The following is a 15,890-nucleotide window of genomic DNA, read 5'->3' on the forward strand; positions in this document are numbered from 1 at the left end:
AATAACATTGAGCATTTGGGAAGTGAGAAGTGAAATATTGTTAAAAAATGCAAAGTGTGTAGAAAGTGAAGTTGTCTTTAATATGAAGCTTATGTCTAGTAATTGATTCAAAGGAGAGAAGTAGATGTCCTTTTATGTAGTGTTTTAAAACCTAGACCATTTTGGCCGGTCGGACCGATTAGACAGTGAAACAAATGGTAGAGGGGACCGATAAGGTCATCAGATCTCAGCTGCAATTAATCTGATGAAAATCGGTGTGATTCGGCCAGTTCATTGGTCAGACTAGTGAATTGATGAATTTCTTGAATTGGCGGGTCGATCTTTTAATGTTTATTTTTGGGTTAAATGACTTTCACCACCCTGCAATAGTAGCGAGATTTGATTTACCCCCCTTTAAAAAAAATTGATTTACCCATTTAACCCTTTATTTTTTAAATTAATTATAATTTTGACCCCTATTTTAATTTTTTTAAGTTTTGGTGCCCTTATTTTAAAATCAATTTTTTTTATTAATATTTATAATTATATTAATTATTTATAATAAATAATGTTAAAATTATAAAAATAAAACTGTCAAATTTTAAGAATCGAACTTGTAATTTTTCAAAACTATTAGGATTGTTGTGTTACCAAGTGCACCATGAATCTCATTAATGTTTAATTTGGTAAAAAAAATAAGAGAGTTTTATATTCTATAATTATAACATTTCTCTCTAATGCAATTCTTTTTAAAATTATTATTATAAATTATTCAATAAAATAATATAATAAATTTGAAAAGTTAAAAAATTAATTATATGATATTATAATCTATAATTGTTAGAATATAGAAAACTCCATTGATAGAGTGAAGAACTTCTAGAGGAAAAAGATGAAGAATGCATAGAAAGCTGTAATCTTTATTATTCAGCTTAACATAAACAGTTGCTATGATACAACTATATATACAACTCATAACAACCAAGCAATAACAACCTAACTAACTAACTACCAAAAGGAAAACCCTAACTGCCATGTAATTGAATTAGTTAAGGGAAAGTTTCCTAAAGTAGTAAGCTAAACACAAAAGGCTACGTATTCTAACAGCCTCCCTCAAGTTGATGCATGATATATGTTGATCATGCCAAGCTTGGAAACAAAATCATTGAATTTAGCCGGCTGAAGGGGTTTGGTCAGAAAATCTGCCAATTGCTCTTGTGAAGAGATAGGCAATAATCTGAACAAGCCTTGCTGAACTTTCTCACGAACCAGATGGCAGTCTATTTCCAAATGTTTTATTTGTTCGTGAAACACGGGATTAGACGTTATGTGTATGGCGCTTTGGCTATCACAATATAGAACCGGAGGTTTAGAGCATGAGACATGCAAATCCCTCAAGACGTATAACAACCATATTAGCTCACATGTAGCTGTTCCTAAAGCGCGATATTCAGCTTCCGATGAACTTCGAGAGATAGTCTGCTGCTTCTTGGCTTTCCATGAGATAAGGGATGATCTTAGAAAAAAGCAGTAGCCTGAAGTAGACTTCCTAGTATCCAAACATCCTGCCTAATCTGCATCCGTGTAACCCATAATTTAAAGCCTGGATGATCTTGGAAAGAATAATCCATAGCCAGGATTTGTCTTTAGGTACCTTATAACTATGCATGCTGCTTGATAGTGGACTTGAGTAGGCTTATGAAGGAACTTGCTTAGTTACTGTGTTGCAAGTGTGATGTCAAGTCTGGTATTGTTCAAATAGATCAATCTGCCAACCATTCTTCTGTATTCAGTGATATCCTTCAAGGGTTCACTTGTGTCTTCATGAAGTTTTAATGAAGGATTCAATGGTGTTGAAGCTAGTCTGGATGCGAGCAGACCCGAGTCATTAAGCAAATCCAGACAATACTTTCTTTGTGAAATGGTGATGCCCTCCTTAGAATGAGCAACTTCAAGTCCAAGGAAGTACTTGAGAATTCCCAAGTCCTTTATTTTGAAGTGTTCATTCAGAATGTATTTGATGCGATCAAATTCTGTTAAGGATGTACCGGCAAGTATAATATCATCCACGTATACAAGTAAAACTATGATATGGTCATTCTTTTTCAGAATGAACATGGAGTAATCAACATTAGACTGAGTATAGCCAAGCTTTAATAAGAGAGATGTTAACTTCTCATACCACATTCTACTTGCCTGCCTCAAACCATATAAACTCTTCAAAAGTTTGCATACCTGGTTTGGTTTAGAACAAGAAACACCTTGTGGTACATGCATATACACATCTTCATCTAAGTCACCATGAAAAAACGCATTATTTACATCAAGTTGATGTAAATTCCATTTGTTGATGGATGCTATAGCAAGAAGTGTTCTGACTGTGGAAAGCTTGGCCACTGGTGAAAAAGTATCAAAAAAATCCAGTCCTTCAACTTGGCTATACCCTTTGGCAACTAATCGTGCCTTGTACCTCTCTACGGAACCATCAGACCTGTGTTTAATCTTATACACCTATCTACTACCTATAGGCTTAGTAGAGGGTGGTAGATCCATCATCACCCATGTACCATTTGTGATCAAAGCTTTTAATTCAGACTGCATAGCCCTTTGCCAATTCACATGTTTGCAAGCCTCCTCATAACTCTTTGAAGAATTGCACACATAATCATCAAGGTGAGGTGGTGGTTGTCTAGTTCTTATAGGTCTGGCATGGTTAGGTGAAACAACTGGAGAGGAGGGTGTAGGTTCAGTTGTGGATGTAGGTTCGAGTTCATGTGTGGTGGTAATAGTGTGAGGGTCAGTGTGGATTTCCTGTAATGAATCAGGACAATTATATGAGGGAAGAGGCAGTTCATCTTCTGTGTGGAGAGGTTCATAGGTCATGTTATCACTAGTGTGATACTGCCAGTTTGGTTTGAAAGGAAAAATATGGTCATGGTGTATAACATTCCTAGAGATGAAAACTTCATTATTATTAATATCAAGTAAAATAGTGCCTTTCACTCCTTGCTTGTAACCTAAGAAAATGCCTTTTTTGCCACGATGATCAAGCTTAGATCTATGTGCCTGAATAGTTGAGGCATATGCAAGGGGGCCAAATATTTTAAGGATATGCAATTCAGGGTCAGAATTATGTAAACACTGAAATGGAGACTTGTTGTTCCATACAATGCTAGGTACACAATTCATAATAAAAACTGCATGTTGAACAGCAAATGACCAAAAATTTTTAGATAAGTTGGCTTGAAAAAGAAGGGCTCTAGCTATGTTCAAAATGTTTTGGTGTTTTCTCTCAACCCTACCATTTTGTTGAGGTGTTTCAACACAGCTAGTTTGATGTAATATGCCTTTTGATGCATAGTAGGTTGGCATAATAAATTCTGGGCCATTATCAGTTCTAATACACTTGACACATGTGTTATGTTGGGTTTCAACCATTTTGATAAAGTTAAGAACATTAGGTGTGGTTTCGGACTTGGATTTATTAGAATTATCCAAGTGAATCTGCTGAAATCATCAACAGCAGTCAAGAAGTAAGAATGACCACTATATGATTTAATGGCTAAAGGCCCCCAAACATCAAAATGAATTAACTCAAAAGGGGAAGATGCTGTATTAGAACTATTATTGAAAGGTAATTTCTTATGTTTAGAGTAATGACATACATCAAAAATAGCTTTAGAATCAGCAACAATGAAAGGGAAACTAGTTTGTAAAGCTTGTAATCTAGAAAAGGACAAATGACCTAATCTAAAATGCCATAAAGCACCATTGGGTATGGTATGGGCAGAGACATGGTTGGTTTTGGGAATGGTTGGATTGTTGTCCTTGAGCACTAAGTAATATAATCCTTCAAGCTTCTCAGCTGAACCAATCGTCTTCAGTGATTGAGGATCCTGAATGAAACAACCAGAAGAGTTAAAAGTGACATTGTATTGAAAAGTTTGACAAATTTTGGAACTGAAATGAGATTCACAGAGAATTCTGGTATATACAAAACCTCTGAAATACTGAATTCAGATGAAAACTTAACCGTGCCAAAAAATTTAGCCATAGCAAATTGACCATTTGGAAATTTCACATTAATTGGGGTGATAGAATATATATATGATGAAACCAAGAACGACTGGAGCAAATGTGATCACTTGCACCCGAGTATATGATCCATGAATTAAGAGTAGAACATTTATAAATGGAAGAATGACTACTACCTTGAGCATTAACAGATGTATGACCTGTTAATGAAGATGATGTGATTTGGTTGGATTGAGCAGGAGTTGAGGCCTGGGTGATGGTAGATTGTTAAAGAAGATTGACAAGTTTGTCAAACTGTGCTTGAGTGATAGTGGCAGATCCATGTTTCTCATCATGTTGTTGAACTGAAGCATGCTCATCTTCTTCAGTGTCATTAGTGGTGAGATTGTTAGCAGTTGTTCCTTTGCCAAAATGTGGTGGAAAACCATGTTTGTGATAGCAAACTTCTACAGTATGGCCATTGCTTCCACAGTGAGTGCTGACTTTGGATCTTGCAGAGTTAGAGTTATAGCCAGAATTACCAAATTTGTGATTTGCTTTCTTGAAATTCACACCATTTATCAATGCTTGTGAGTCTTCAGATGGAATGAGGTGATTTTGTCTCTCATGTTGCAACATCATAGAAAATATTTTGTTCACAGCTGGTAAGGGATCCATAAGCAAGATCTGAGACTTTACCACAGCAAAATTTTCATTCAATCCTGTGAGGAATCTAATGACATATAGAAGATTTTGATTGCATCTTGCAATTCGCATGGCATTGCATGAACATCGAACTCTACATACACATTGCAGAATAGGCATATAAATCTCTAGTTACTCCCATAAAACCTTTAATTCAGAGAAAAAATCAGTGACAGATTTGGAATCTTGTTTCAAAGCATACATTTCTTGGTGTAATTCAGAAATACGAACAAGATCACCTTGCGAGAAGCGTTCTTTCAAATCGTTTCGTACATCCATAGAATTCTCCATGTACACGATCGACTGCGCAATGGAATCTGAAACTGAATTGATGATCCAAGAAAGAATCAACATGTTACACCTACTCCAAGCTCGCATGGAAGGATCAGATGTATCATCCGGAATCGCGATTGATCCATCAATGAATTCAAGCTTCATCTTGGCGCCAAGAGCACGACGCATAGAACGTGCCCAAGAGTGATAATTGGAACCGTTCAGAAGAGATGTAACTTTGACAGAGCTTGGTCCATCACTCGGATGAACGTAGTAAGGGCTAGTAGGATCGAGTTGGGGATCAGTGGGAGGATTGTTGCGTGGTGGTGCCATCGAAACAAAAAGGAGAAGAAGAAAGAATAGGCTGGATCAGAAAGGCGTTGATACCATGTTAGAATATAGAAAACTCCATTGATAGGGTGAAGAACTTCTAGAGGAAGAAGATGAAGAATGCATAGAAGAGAGAATGAAGCTGTGATCTTTATTATTCAGCTTAACATAAACAGTTGCTATGATACAACTATATATACAACTCATAACAACCAAACAATAACAGCCTAACTAACTAACTACCAAAAGGAAAACCCTAACTGCCATGTAACTGAATTAGTTAAGGGAAAGTTTCCTAAAGTAGTAAGCTAAACACAAAAGGCTACTTATTCTAACAATAATTAACAAAAGTTTTGAAAAAAATTATGTTATCAAAGAAAAATAAAATTATATTTTTATATTATTAAAAATCATACAGTCTGACCAATGACCCACTGATCCAGTGACCCAATAACTTTACCAAGTCCGAACCGGGTTTTAAAACATTACTTTTAAGATCGGTGTAAATGTCCTTTGAAATTTCTTTAATATAATTTTGTTGTATATACTCTATATTAATCAAACTTGCTTATAAAAAAACTTATCCCACTCTTGAAGAATATAACTCGATAGAAATTTTTTGAGAAAGAATAAATGAAAATCTTGAGAAATAAATCTCAAAAATATTAAAATTTTATGCAAAATGCAATTTAATTTAGATTACTTAATGAAAAAATATCCTTCAAAAAATTTCATATGCCATAGTGTAATTTATGTGACTTGATGACTGAAGTAATTCAATATGAGAATTTGACGTATTTTGTCAATTAGAATTTAATATGATAGTTTACTCTTGAATTTTGATTATCTCCCTCCTTAACACCAAAACCACCCCTCTGCCCCGTTGTCTATGCCACTGTTCTCCGCATAGCTCTACTGACAGGTAATTTAAAATCTTTTTTTTTAATTTTTTTGTATTTCTAATATTATACTTGATTTGTGTTGTTATTTCTGCAATGCTATGTAGTTAAAACGAAGACAAAGGAAATTAAAGGAAAAATGACAATGAAATGAAAAAATTTCATTGGCGGTAAAATTGAACAATTGTTTTTTTTACTCATCATATGTTTCATTGAAATGAGATTTTTTGAGTAATAGAATGACTAAACTAACAAGGTTGACCAACACGACATCCTAGGATTCCAGAATACCTTGTAAGTCTTCCAACATAACTTCCTGGTTTAGCTGTGATCATGTCTTTCCTTGAAAACGGTCTGTTCTTTAGCTCCGGTCCGGAGTTTACAAAGTATGCTCCGTTCAAAAACTCGTCGTTGATCGATCTCCATTGCCAACTTGTCCATATTTTTTCTTCTGTGTATTCTCTCTTTGTTACCTCTTTAGCATTGATTTGGTCCTTGCCTACAAATTTGTTTTCAGGGCCAATGAATCTGTTACCTTCACTAATAAGGGTAGGGTTACTGCTACCACCAATGGCATACATTTCCCAATGAGTGTAGTCATTGTTAACACAATGGACAAAACCGAATCTTGCTCTTGGCATTCTTTGGACTAATCTCTTTCCAAAGTGGTTGAATGCCAATGTGATTTGCATGATTTTGTCGTCGGTGTACGAGTCACTAGCACCGAAAAGCATCACCTCGTTGTGGTCGGTGAAATGGCCGTTCGAGATGGTAATAGCAGTCGAACCCATGATCGCGTCGATCAAACCATCAGTACAATTTCTCATCGAAACATGATCAATCCAAATATTACTAGAACCAAAGATGGAAATACCATCACCATCACTCCTAGTCCTGATACCATAATGGCTCTCAGAATCTATAATCATGCCGCCTTCACGGACTTGAATGTTGTAAATCTTGATTTCATGGATGATAACATTCTTAATAAATTGGATAGTAATTCCGGCTCCATTGGCAATGTAAACATCAACTCCTCTACCATCAATGGTCTTGTCGCTTGTCATGATAAGCTCTTGTTGGAGTGTGATCATCATGCTCCGAGCGAATGTGATCCAAAGGGAACCGTTACGGGTGACCGCGTGACGAAGAGTGCCGGGTCTTGGGTTCAACAATTCGGTGTCGGAGGGATCGGTGACAACGTAGATTGGACCACCTTTACCTCCACGGGTATTTCTGCCGAAGCCTTGGACACAGTCGGCTAGCTTCTGGCGATTGTTAGCCCAATTTGGGTCACACCTCCAGCACCTGTCAATGGGGTTTGTGGCCAAACATTTTCCTCCTTTTCCTCCCTTTAAGTTCCTTCTTGTGCTCTTTCCAGCTATGATTCTGTTTGTCAAAAATATCAATCACATTTATTTTTTTTCTACATAGAATTCATTGTATGAATTATAAAAAGAGTGATTTTTTCTATCATATAAAATTGAATGGAATTTGATACGATTATGAAATGATATGGTAGAGTATAATTAGAAAAATACTCACTCGGAGATAGATGCTGTAAAATTTCCAGAGACTGCATAAGGATCAGGAAAATAAGCTGCATGATTATCTTGTTTTGCAATTTTAGCCCTTTCCTGCCAATATGAATCAAACTCAGGTCGTTGTTCTTTCCAATACTCACTGCTCTCTAATATATTGGCATTCAAGGTAGGAGTGATGATTGCTAAACAAAGAATAAAAAGAAAAATGTCTAGTGACCTCCCCATTTTATTTATTTTATTAGTTCTTTCTTATTTCTGTTGACCGAAAAAGGGTTAACTCATCAATTGAAGTTAACCCCGATGGGTCAACCAGATAAGTAAGAAAGAACTTTGTTATTGGGGAGAGTTCAAATGCGATGAATAAATGTATATGACCCCAACAATAATTTCAATGTTGCATGGGTATTTTATACACCAAATCCAAAAGTTATTTTAAGGGTATGTTAGAAAAACATGAGGCTACGAAAACGGGTTACTTATCTTTGAAAATGACCGTTTTTGAGGTCATGATTTGTAATGGATTTTCTTTCATTCACTTGCATACTATTTATTGCATACTATTTATAGGAAATACTTGTAATTACAATTTGCTATTTCATTATGATAGCCATGAAAAAATGGATAATTTTTGTTAGCATCTTAAATCTAAAAATAAAAAGAGGAAAAGTGTTTTGTCTTGGTTACTTGCATAACAGTTCACTTCACACATATCAACATACTGTGTCCTATTGATACTGGAAATAATAACAGTTCAAGTTTATCCAAATGTAAAAATCCTTTGTACTATCCATCGTAGGCGCATTTGATTACCAATATCTTTTTATCGAGTTGACTAACTCGTTTTTTTTAATCAGGTTTGAGAACCTTTTAATTCTCATTATTAATACAACTTATTTAAAAAAAGTTTATCCAAAATTTTGAATGGACTAAAACGGGCACTTCAAAAATAACGACAAAGAGTTTTAATTTGTCCGCGTTTATTATGTTGATGATATTTATGTTGGTTCCTCTTTGCATGACAAATTAAATAATTTTAGCAACGTACTTAAATATTTGTCTCTCACACCAATTCAAATGGGCGTTCCTCTAGCATTATATGTAGCCACCGATAGTAAAAAAAAAGGTGAACACTTCTGTACCCATCTAATTTTATTGGATACCAATACTCTCTCTGACATGTCAAATTTTGATAGGTCCACTTATACAGTTTTAATTTAAATTGTTAATATTAATTTTATTTATAAAAAATCATTATATTAATAATTATCAGACCATTCAATTAAACAAATTAAAAGATATACCAACAACTGCACTTTTTCATTTTTGTTTATTTTCTTCACAGAAACCCAATATCTCTTTCTTCTTCATGTAATTGGCTTTCTTCTTCATCTCCACTTTTACAAATTCAATAAATCTAACTTCACTCATGTGCAAACACTATCTGTCCAAAACCAAATGACCATCCATAAACCATGAAATTTCCTCACTATAATTTCGCCATTGGCATAAACTTCACAAATGCATCACAAAACCAGAACTCACATCATCACTAAATAATAAAAACAAAAGAAAAGAGGGAGAGAAAATTTCCAGAATTAAGAGCCGATTCGAAATCAAACAAACACATCATCAGAAAATTACTTGCCACAGGAAACACAATCCAGCCCCGCCGTTCATAACTCATATGAAACCGGCAAATCTCCGATGAAAGCACCACCGCAGGCGAAGACTTCACACTCCGACCAAAAATCTGCCACTTCCAGATCCGGCACGAAAACCTCATCACACAGTCACCGCGAGTCATTCCTCCCCGTACATCCAAGACGCGTTCCTATGCACTGCTGACACTACAAAAAACGCGCCTGGATAGCGGGGGTTTTTGACCTCCGCGAAATGTTTTGCGGGAGTTTTAAAAACGGCCGCTTATACGATTCCCACAATTTATTTGCGGGGGTTTAGAGCGACCGCTGGTATCTTGGTGAATAAACTGGGGAGGCTGCTTTATGGAGGTTCAAAACCCCCGCAAAATATTTAAGATATGCAAAAAAAAAAATCACAGCATTCAAGTTTTAAATTTATTAATTTATAAATAGACAGGATATTTATATTAATTATAAATTGGTAAAAAATATAAAATACTAAATTTTCTTACACAGATATTTCACACCTTTGACAAAACTAGCCAAGTACACTAAAATAAAATAAAAGATAAAAACAGTCCAACTTCTAATTCAACATCTAATTAACTAATCAACTATTGAAGAGACCTAGTATAGCATGGAAGCCTCCCTATTTTCTCTAAGAACATACTCCAATTTATCAGATGTTGCTTCATCAAAAATCACCAACAAATCAAGAGTAATGATTTGCAAAGGGCATACAAAGCCATACCAATCAAGTAGAAAATATATATAACACAGGACCTGAAAATATAATTGAACCTTTTGAGTCTTCTCCAAACATAGAAAATATAATTAAGTTACCTCAAGTAAGAGCATAGAAAATATATGAACATGCAATAAAATTAAGTTACCTCAAGTTTGCTCATTTGAGTCTTCTCTGAACCTCAGTGTGCATTTGTAGAACCTTGCTCTTGTGTAGATTTCTATCATTGGAAAGGACAAATTCATGTTGACAATGCCAAATACATAAAGAGCTATAACAGTAGAATCAACTTTAGGAAGATTACAAGCAAATATAGTATCACTTTGCAGAAAACACAAATATCTAGTCATTTAAAAGGGAAAACCATTAACAAAATAATTATTCTAGCAACTTGTATTGGTATTGATAGACGTAGAGTGGACCTTACATGACTAATTGTCTTGTTTAGCACTAATTAACTCTATAGAAGAAAGCTACTTATATTTAAAATAGTTAACTCTTTTCTCAGACTTGTGTTTTCATTAACTTTAGCTTCTTAGTTTCTTACCTAATTAGTATGAAAGTTCTCTTTTTTTTATCAATGGCAAAAGGACTCTTCTCAACTAACTTAGATATAAAACTATAAGCTTATAAAAACTCTTCGGTAAGTGAAAATTATATAGTTATTTTAATAGAAAGGGCTTATCATCGTAGCTATTCATAGCTAAGTACCACTATGACACACTTATAAACATCTAAAAAACCAAAATAGAAAAAATAACACAAAAAGAATATCAATATTGTCTCTCACAAATTGAAGCTTGGTTTCACAGACACATGAATGTATTGATTTTAATTCAATTGTAATTACCATGTTGTGAGGATAATAGTGAATGATGCTCTCCTTCCTTCAATTTGTAAATACTCAAATGACTTATCCTGCAACAGTTTGATTGGACAAAGAATGTAAACAACTTAATGCCAATAATCTATTAAAATTGATATTGTTAAGTCTATTGTTTGTCCTTGTGAAGTTAACATTTCATTTATCATTCAGAAATCGGGTGACATCACATTCCCTTACAGGTTTAGGAAGCTCCACAAATTCTTGTAAATTGGAATAACTTATGGCTTTGAATCTCCTCGTTCATTGAATATCTTGTTGCTACATTTAATAGTTAAAAAGGTTATTTAGCAAAAGATAAACAATGTGATCAAACTTAGAGAATAGAAATCAAACTAAACACTATTAAAACCTAGAAATTAAAGTTTCAAAAAACAGTATACTATCTCACTTTCACTATAAAAGTCTCAATTACAATAATTATCTATCACAAAATATATGTTAGTTTAGAATACTAAGATATCATTAATTAAATTTTCCAATATAAAACTCACTATTTTGATGACTACATTGCTTGACCAATATAAACCCTTTAATACAAATAGGATGATTCGTGCATCCAAGTTTCAACACTATCCAACTGTAAAATCACTGAACGAGGAGATTCGTGCATCCAATGGTCAACTCAAAATCACTTCTTCACACAAATATGATTCGACTTACTAGCACCCGTTGTGAACAAGTGTCACTGAATTTCTGGACTAACACTCTTCCCTCAAGCATCCAATAGGTTTTGTTATTCATCCTAAAAATCAAAATAGCCAGCAAAATATTATTTTATGAATAGCTAGAAATAATTCGTATAACTACCTCTCTTCATAGTAACCGAGTCAAAGCAGAATCCCAAGTATACGGACTCTCAGATTGATAATAAAGCTTCAAGAAACACTCCATAATAACCCGAGAAACCTCTTACATGTTTGTTTCAGATCTGCAAAGGAAGTTGTTCATCCTAAGGTTTCTGCAACTTTGAGAAAAGGGAAGATAAAGAGACGGAGGAACCGCCATCTTCATGAGGGAAATTAAGAAACCTAGGGTTTTGGCATTGTTAAACACCAAACCGAATTCAAATAAAAGAATTTCAAAGAAAAGATATATGAGTAAGAATGGAATTCAAATCTAACCTAAATCGTGGGACAAAGAAAATCCCGATTGGCATGGCTTGAAGGAACAAACATATCATAGATCTGTGTTGCTATAAGAAGAATCCCAACAAGCTACAACAGTGGAGCAACAATACACACCGGTGGCGCACCGAGTTGCAAAGAAGGAGAACCGACACGCAACGGTGGCATCGGATTTGAGGGTGGATCGAGAGAGGGAAAGAGACTGAGAGAGAGAAACTAGAAAAAAAAAAGGAGAGATATGTGCGTGCCAGCTTTTTTAAGAGGGAGACCAAAAAAAACATAAATAATAAATTTTTATTATTTTTTATAAAGAAAATGAGGCGATTTTGACAAATTTATTTGGGGGAGTTTTCAATAGCTCCTGCAAATAGAGTGGAGCGTTCTTGGAAGACTAATTTGCTGGGGTTTTTAAAAACACCCGCACATTAACCCCCTCTAACTATCTAATTTTTTTGTAGTGTGACGAATCCATCTCCGTTGAGTCGTCGCATACTTTGCTACGGTAGCGAAACAAGTCAATGAGGAGTGAGAGTCGAAGCCCCCAGATGCTTCACTTGAAGCTGAATTCAAAAGTGATTAAAACACTCTGCAAAATTGGTTTGTCGGCCAAAATTATATCTGTATTTATATAAAAAAAATTATTTAATTTTTTAAAAAATAATTATTAAATAAAATATCAATTAAATAAGACAAATGGCAATTTGTAATTAGTCCAGTTCAATTGGGTACCAGTACCCAATCAAAACAACAGGATACCTAAGAATTTGAAAAAAAAAAAAAAAAAAACCTTGGATATTTAACTAGAATATTATGGATTTTGACATTTTGAATTTTTTATCCACTTTATTTTTTTAGAAAGAAAAACATATGTATTTAATGTTGATGTAGAATATCCTAAACTCCATTTGTTTTAGAAATCTTATTAAATAATAGGGTAGAAAAATTTACTCGTAAAGATATTGGACAAAAATATTGCTAAATACATTCTAAAAAAAGTTAAAACAAAATCACCACTGGAGGCAACATTTAACAAGACTCACTTAGGCCTTAGATTAATAAAGACCTAGCGGTTTCTAAATCTTACAAAACCAATGTGGATATAGATATTGTTAGTGTAGATATCTTACCAAAAAAAGATATGTGTACTCTAATAATTCATAAATATGGATCAATTAACAATTGTTGATAAGTGTTACAAGACTCAATTTCTTCTAAGCAATATGGAGATGCCAACTGCAACATACAATAGCTATTTATTTTCTATTATAACAATTAGTAGTTAGTTATATGACAGCTGGTAGTTAGTTGGAGTTCAGAATCAAATACATACTAATGTTGTATAGTTAATATAGACATTTCTTAATTTATAAGTAATAGCTTGTATTCTTCACAATTTTTCAATGAAGTTAGTTAAAATTACACCAAATATGGTGATTCACAATATGGTATCAGCTCAAATACTCTAGCTTCATTCTCTCTTTTTCGATGAATCTTCATAAAAAAACAACGTGAATAAAAAATGATAGCATGTGAAAAGGAAAGAAGAAGAAGAATTATTGATAACAGAAACGATAAATTGGATCGAATAATGAGAACGTGATATTCACACAAAAAAATAATTTGTCAATTCATAAACAACATAGATAATCAAACACAAAATATTTAATATTTCAAATATTTTAAGATATATTAAAATGTAAATAAAATATTGATAAATTGGATACAATAATAATATGATCAATGATCGGATGAATCATTTTATCATCTTAATGATCCATCTAATTCCATAAAATATTTATAAAGTTAAATTCTAGATAATAAGTATATATAGCTCATATACTATAATTATATATATAGATATGTAATACACCACAATAACTTTAGATAATATATATATAGCTCATATGCATTTCTTCAAAACTGAATGGATCTAACTACCAGGCATGGAGCAAATAAATGCAACAAGCTTTAGGTGCGAAGATCAAACTCCAATTTGTTGTTGGAATAGTTGATATTCCATCTCATGATGATCCTAATCGTAATCAATGAGAAAGGTGCAATTACTTAATTCATTCTTGGCTTTTGAATTTTGTATCTGAACAAATTGTATCCACCATTATCTTTCATGTCTGTGCCATTGATGTATGGACTGACCTGAAAGAATGATTCTCAAAAGTTGACCGCATTCGTATATTCACACTTCGATCTTCTATCAATAGTTTGAAACAAGCAACAAAACCTGTTATGGATTTACTTCATCGAGTTAAAAGAATTATGGGGAGAACTCAATGAGCATCGTCCTTTTTCTGTGTGCTCACGTGTCCATCAATGCAGATGCTTAGCCATGAAAAATATGCGCCTATCAACATGAAGATCAAGTCATGCAATTTTTAACTAGTTTTAATGATCAACTTTTTGTTGTGAGAACTCAAGTTCTATTCAAGGAATCTCTACCACTAATTCACAAATTCTACTCACTTGTTGTACAAGAAGAAATTAATAAAAAATTTGTTACTCCAACTGAGGAAGATAGTTCATTATTGGTCAATGCAGTTCATAGATAGTCCAAATGGATGCTTGTACCCTTGTTGATGACACAAGACCACCACACTCTTCTTCTACCATAATTCACACCATTCTACCTAGTAATGCCTTATGGTATTTTATACTAGGTCATATGTCAAATAGAAACCTTAGCCATATGACTTTGTTGTATGCATCTATTTATTTTGATAATAAAACTACATGTGATATTTTCCACTTAGCTAGACAAAAGAAATTTCATTTTTGTCATAGTTCTAGCATTACTAATTCCAAATTTGAAATGCTTCAACTTGACATATGGGGGCCCTTGGCCATCTCTTTAACACACCATCATAAATATTTTCTATCAATCTTTGATGACTATACTCGTTATGTATGAATTATTTTACTAAAAACCAAAGCTGAAGTTTCTACAAAAGTTAAACAATTTGTAGCCATGATCCATAATCAATTCAATATTACGTCTAAAACCATAAGAACTGATAATAGCCCTGGATTTTTGCTATAAACCTTTTATGACTCCTTAGGTATTCGACACCTGAAGCCTTATGTTGAAACCCCTCAGAAAAATGGGAGGGTAGGGAGAAAACACCAACATTTACTCAATGTTGGAAGAGCATTACTTTACCAAGCCAAAATACCAAAACAGGACTGGTCCTATACACTTCTTTATGCCACCTTCATCATAAATAGGGTCCCAGCTGCTACTTTGAACAAACAGTCCCCATATAAGGTTTTTCATGACAAAATTCCTGAGATTGAATCATTCAAAGTATTTGGTTCACTTTGCTATTCTTCTACACTAAGTGTACATAGAACCAAACTTGATCCTAGTGCTAGAAAAAAATTTTTTTAGGTTATACCATTGGAATGAAAGGTTACAATGTACTTGATCTTAACACAAAATAACCCTTTGTATCCATAAATGTGTAATTTCATGAACACATTTTACCATACACTATATAAACACCTCTTCTATCTCAATCTTGAACATATTATTCAAGTTCATCACACGACCACTCCACAACCACATCAACACCTCATACTAACTTATACTATTGTCACGAAGTAGATTATTTAGATAAGAACTTATTTTTATCCATCAGAATTTCAATTCAAGTAACAAAGAAAAATCACCATAAGCATTCCAATTCATAGTTTTTGCATAGAATTGAATGAGGCATGACATTAGCATGGATTCAAGCAT

The 15,890-nt window shown here is 33.8% G+C and overlaps 1 protein-coding gene and 1 long non-coding RNA gene across 5 annotated transcripts; both read right to left on the reverse strand.

Moving 5' to 3' along the window:
* Nucleotides 1-6,340: 6,340 nt before the first annotated feature.
* LOC131634248 (pectate lyase-like) lies at nt 6,341-8,131 on the reverse strand. The gene is made up of 2 exons (XM_058904896.1): nt 7,746-8,131; nt 6,341-7,589 (listed from the first exon to the last, which is right to left on the reverse strand). The coding sequence occupies exons 1-2, from the start codon at nt 7,967-7,969 to the stop codon at nt 6,449-6,451; spliced, it is 1,365 nt and encodes a 454-aa protein (XP_058760879.1). The 5' UTR covers nt 7,970-8,131; the 3' UTR covers nt 6,341-6,448.
* Nucleotides 8,132-9,845: 1,714 nt separating this feature from the next.
* LOC131634257 (uncharacterized) lies at nt 9,846-12,396 on the reverse strand. 4 transcript variants are annotated; one of them, XR_009293513.1, is made up of 6 exons: nt 12,137-12,396; nt 11,507-12,043; nt 11,193-11,273; nt 10,980-11,047; nt 10,278-10,349; nt 9,846-10,167 (listed from the first exon to the last, which is right to left on the reverse strand). It is a non-coding gene; the product is annotated as an uncharacterized LOC131634257 (long non-coding RNA). The 4 variants fall into 4 exon arrangements; XR_009293514.1 differs by having other exon boundaries at nt 11,507-11,757; nt 11,823-12,396; XR_009293515.1 differs by having other exon boundaries at nt 11,507-11,943; nt 12,137-12,395.
* Between the last annotated feature and the right edge of the window lie 3,494 nt (nt 12,397-15,890).

The sequence above is a fragment of the Vicia villosa genome, unplaced genomic scaffold, assembly GCF_029867415.1.
Source record: "Vicia villosa cultivar HV-30 ecotype Madison, WI unplaced genomic scaffold, Vvil1.0 ctg.001263F_1_1, whole genome shotgun sequence".
Lineage (NCBI taxonomy): Eukaryota > Viridiplantae > Streptophyta > Magnoliopsida > Fabales > Fabaceae > Vicia > Vicia villosa.